The 5,365-nt window shown below is 37.9% G+C and overlaps 1 protein-coding gene across 1 annotated transcript in view; it reads left to right on the top strand.

Annotated features, from left to right (window-relative positions):
* The first annotated feature begins 327 nt into the window (after positions 1-327).
* Positions 328-5,365, top strand: part of TNKS (tankyrase) — a 192,203-nt gene continuing 187,165 nt past the window's right edge. Inside the window, exon 1 of the mRNA XM_011371784.2 lies at positions 328-1,085. Within this exon, the coding sequence (XP_011370086.1) occupies positions 416-1,085 (670 nt within the window). The 5' untranslated portion in view covers positions 328-415. The remainder of the gene's footprint in view (positions 1,086-5,365) is intronic.

Below are 5,365 nucleotides of genomic sequence, written 5' to 3' on the forward strand. Positions count from 1 at the left end.
GTTAGATGAAAAACAAAACATTCTTTTTTTGCACTGAGTTACACCTGAATAGCAGGCTCTGGGGCAAGATAAGGAAGACTGAAGGAGACTTGGCAACACAATGGAGCAGGGCAATGTAAGCGAGCTGAAAGGGAGAAATGCAGAAAGAGCGTCCCATTTAGACAGAGGCTGGTTTCAGCTTTCAAATTTCCTCGGCGGGCCCGCCAAGGCATCACAAAGCCCGCCCCTCAATCACAAGGCCACGCCCCCTTCCCTGGCTGCTCTCTGAGCTCCCAATACTTCCCTCTTTCTCTTTGACCCCTCCCACTCGTCTAGCATCATTTCCTGTGCGCTGGATGTTAATTGGTCTAGGAGTCGGAAGTGAGGGCGGGCAGTGGGGCCGTTGCCGCAGTGACAGTGCTGGGGGAGTTCGAAGATGGCGGCGTCGCGTCGCTCTCAGCATCATCACCACCATCATCAACAACAGCTCCAGCCCGCCCCAGGGGCTTCGGCGCCGCCGCCGCCACCTCCCCCACCATTAAGCCCAGGCCTGGCCCCAGGGACCACCCCAGCCTCCCCCACGGCTGGCGGCCTGGCCCCCTTCGCCTCTCCCCGGCATGGCCTAGCGCTGCCGGAGGGGGATGGCAGTCGGGATCCGCCCGACAGGCCCCGATCCCCGGACCCGGTTGACAGTACCAGCTGTTGCAATACCAGCAGCACAATCTGTACCGTCGCCGCCGTTCCCGTGGTCCCGGCAGTTTCTGCTTCATCTGCCGTTGGAATCGCTCCCAACCCAGCTGGCGGTGGCAGTAACAATTCACCATCGTCCTCTTCCCCGACTTCTTCCTCCTCTTCCTCTCCATCCTCCCCTGGATCGAGCTTGGCGGAGAGCCCCGAGGCGGCGGGAGTTAGCACCACAACAACATTAGGGCCTGGGGCAGCGGGACCTGGGCCAGGGGTCCCAGCTGTGAGCGGGGCTTTACGGGAACTGTTGGAAGCGTGTCGCAATGGAGACGTGTCCCGGGTAAAGAGACTGGTGGACGCGGCAAACGTGAATGCTAAGGACATGGCCGGCCGGAAGTCTTCTCCCCTGCACTTCGCTGCAGGTCAGAGACTTTTGAATTGTTTATTAACGGTTTTGGTGTTGGGGACGGGGGTCCGGGTAGGGAAAGAAAACAAGTTATTGTGATGGAACAAAATAGGGGCGTGGTTATGGTTCTTTAACACCCCCCCGGAAGACTAGATAGAGGTTCCTTTCTTTAGATAGTGCCTGGATGAGGGGGCGTGGTAGGGGAACCTGGGAATCCATTCATTTTAGTGTTTGCACATTGATACTTGTACTCGTTCCAAAATCCTCTAAATGGTAGTCTCTGGATATGGGTATACCTAAACTTTTTCAGTTCAGAGTGCATAAGAATTAAGTTATATTTGGGCAGTTTTAAGAGTAGTTTTGTCTTTTGCTAGTTTATTTCGTTTTTACAACAAAGATATGTCCCATGAGTGATGTCTAGACCAAAAGTTGAATGTAACTCAAGTGTTTAAGGATTTTTCTTAGTCTTTTTAAGCCAGTGAAAGACATAAGTGAAGTTTGTGAAAGTTTTCCCCTTTCTCATGGAGTTTACAGTTTAATTGGGTAGATCGAAATATGCCTATATGAAACAACTGGAGAAGAATATTTGGATGCATTATATGTTAGTAGAAAAAAATATAGGCTTTGAAATTCTAGACACTGCTATTTGTTGTGTAACATTTATTTTACTTTATCTCAGTTGCCTCAGTTTTCTTGTGGCAAAAATGATACACTAAGGTTGCGTGAGGATTTACTGAGAAGCATTTGGCACATAAAGTCTACAAAAAAACGTGCTAATTCCTAAACCCTAGACCGCACACTTTTGTCTTTGTCTTTTTTTAAAGCAAGTAGTTGACTATTTTCTTTTAAAAACATCTAATGTATTTTTATAAAACACAGAAATAAAAAACAAAATGAAGGACGTAATCTCACTGTCCAGATAGCTACTCTTGATGTTTTTAAAAATAAAGGTTTTAATGTTATATATGTTAGAAATGTACATGTTATGTACACATCATAAAATTCATATAGGACAAAAATATTACAAAATGAAAAAGCACCACCCAACCACAAACATCAATAACAAGCCAAGTTATCTTCTGTTAAGCTTTTGGTATGTTTCTAATATGCCTTCAGTTTGTCTCTTAATGGTAAAATATATGTAAAGAACTTAACTCTTTGTATTATTTTAAAAGTTTTTATTGAAATTGAGGTGACATTGGTTAATATAATCATAGGTTTCAAGTATACAATTCAGTAAACATGTCATATGTATATTACATTGTGTGTTAACCACCCAAAGTTAAATTTTCTTCTGTCACCTTGCATTTGACCCACATTACCACAATTTGGAAGATACTATTACCCTCATTTTACAGATGACAAAAGTGAAGCACATATTCTTAAAATAAGTCCAAATTCACACAGTAAGTGGTGGAACCTGGATTTGAACTCAAAACAGTTTGATTTTAGGGATTGTGAAATCAAGCCTAAACTATTATAAGCTATACCTGGGTTAATGTCACTTGTCATTTTTGTGAGTAAACGTGATGGAGTTTCTACTTGGGGTAATGTACCCCAAGAGTAGCATTCACACATTTTTTTTTTATTGCAGCCTAATTTTAGAAACATATTTTACATTGTCACACACAGGAACTGAATCAAAAGTTTCTGGAAACAATACTTTCCTTTACTATATATGTTGTGTTCTGATATTTTATATCCTATTCCATTTCATTTTTTACAAATGCTGTTTGTGACTCATTAATGGACCATGATCAGCGATATGTGAAACACAGGAATTCATTTTTAGATCACTGGATCCATTCTTGACAAATAGACAGTACTATTAGTATAGTGAGTTGCATCATAAACAGGATTCCATCTAAGTAGACATTTGCTCAAGGATATTGCTTATTTTAAATGAAATAGCATTTCTTTAGGCCAATGAAAGGTCTAAGACTGATACTATAAATCATGGAGGTTGTTTACTTTTGGACACTTTATTCCAAATTTGACTATTTTTAATATACGGTTTCACAAATCTTGTCATTTCTCAGAATACTGCATTATAAGTAATCACAGATGATAGTTATATTTGTGTAATAATGTAGTTATTTTTAATTAGCCACATATAAAATAGAGTTTGTCTCCCAGATCACTTCCTCTGTTTATCAAAATAGTTACTTTTAATTCTGTTTTAGAGTTTTACATGTACCCAGATAAGCTAGAAGACAAACAGTAAAACAGTCCTGTAATTATATTGTAGCTATGATACCTTAATCTTGAATTGGCTTTTATATAAAAAAAAATTTTAGTTCAGTTGTGGAAAACAGACAACAAAAACAGTAAAACTCTCCATGGTATAAAAAACATGACACCCTATAGTCATTTTACCATTCTTCATATTTGTGTGCATAGCACCAAAGTTTTGTTAAATCTAGTGTTCATCATGCATAGGCTAAATAATTAAAAGTAATTCTCAGTTGACTGTTAGCTGGTTTGAATGCTAATCATTGAATTGTCCTGAAATAGCTGTTTTAAAGATAGGAAATTGGTACAGTTCTTTGGATGGAAAAGTTTAAAACTTCTAGTTCATTTTTCCACAATATTTAATACCGACCCAATTTTGAAATGACAGATATCCTTACCTTTATGGAATTTACAGTCTAGTGGGGGAGACTAAACAAGAACAATAATGAAACTCCACAAAGTATGTAACCTAAAATGATAGGAGAAGTATACAGTCTGTTGGAGCAGGGACTAAGGATTCTTGTCCTGGTTTTAGAATATGAGGAAGTCTTTCTTGATAATGAGGTTTTTTAAAGCAGGAATTTAAAAGATGAGTCCAGGCTAGCCAAATAAAGATTAGAAGGAAGAATGTTAATGAATACCTTTATTTCCATTTTAGAAAGTAAGTTTATAGTTCTGTAGAATGAAAAGAAACCATTTCTTAAAAATCCAAGAAATGATATGAAGTCATGTTTAAACCCTTATGACTTTTTAAAATATTACCATAAGAGTAGCCAAAATTCTTTCCAGCAGGATGATTAAGAATCCTTTTTAGCCTATTTTGGACTGTGATAATTATTTGTTTAAAATATGGCTTAGAAACAATATTAATAATGGAATCACCCTATCCATAATTAGAAACATCTTCAGTTTCCATTGTTGATACAGATTCTCAAATACTATTTCTAATGCCTTCTTAAGATGGCCATTATCAAAATGACCCAGTCTTTTATTGTTGACTAGAGTTTATGTAAGACTTTCTCTTCTACAGATAAGATCCTTGATTCTGGTTTTCTATTGTTCAAAAGGCAGCAGTCAAAGCTTTATAAATAGTATCAATTTAGAGTGATGATATCTCCTTACTTCCTTGCATACTAGTACATATTTTTGTTAAAGGATCAGTATATTCTGATGATGTCTCTTTTTCAAAGAAAAGTTCAGTTGAGGTCTTAGAAAAAAAGGGCTTTTAACAAAGCATTGAATTCTGAGATTTCATAGTGTTTACTTTAAATGGAATACATTTTGAAATAGGCTTCTTGGTAGTTAATTAACATATGACTTGGATTAGCATATGTAGTATAAGGTATTTCAGTATCAAGACCAGCAAAGTATGTATGGCAGTTTTATGCTTTCTTTGGCTTTGGATGATACCTACAACAATACACATTTAACTATATAGAGGTTGCCTGACTCATTCCTGTCTCTTCTGATTTTTCAGCGTGACCATGCTTGTCTTTGTTTTTCCTCATCACTGTACAAATGCAGTTCCTAGTGAAAAACACTGCCCTCTAAACTGTTGCCCATCAGTGGATAAAAAAAATGAGCCAGAATGATCAATCTTGGAGTGGGAATTTTCATTGTCCGGCAAGGTCCTTGATTATACTTTTAACCAAATGTCCTGCCTCAGAATTTAAGAAGGGTCCAACTTGGTAATGGAAGAAAAGGAACCAGATTCATAAGTATCTTCCCAGACTTGAAATTGTTAGCTATGACTTAGATTATTTTACTTAGTGTTTTCTTAAAACCTTATGCTTTGCTTAAGGTACCTTTCTAACTACAAGATCGCATAGAACTTGTAGTTAGAAAGATGTGCAAAGTGTGTCTCTTTTGCCTTAATGATATCACTCTTTGAAAGCAAATGATTTAAAGTACAAATTACCTATGTATAAGTTATTATGTAAAAGTATCTCAAAGCGAAAAATTGATGAGCAAACTTCAACATAGAGAAATGTTTACATAAATTAAAATACTGCATAACTCCTATTACATATCTATCTGCTAATATTTTCCTTTCTTCATCAATTT

Source organism: Pteropus vampyrus, unplaced genomic scaffold, assembly GCF_000151845.1.
Source record: "Pteropus vampyrus isolate Shadow unplaced genomic scaffold, Pvam_2.0 Scaffold8, whole genome shotgun sequence".
Lineage (NCBI taxonomy): Eukaryota > Metazoa > Chordata > Mammalia > Chiroptera > Pteropodidae > Pteropus > Pteropus vampyrus.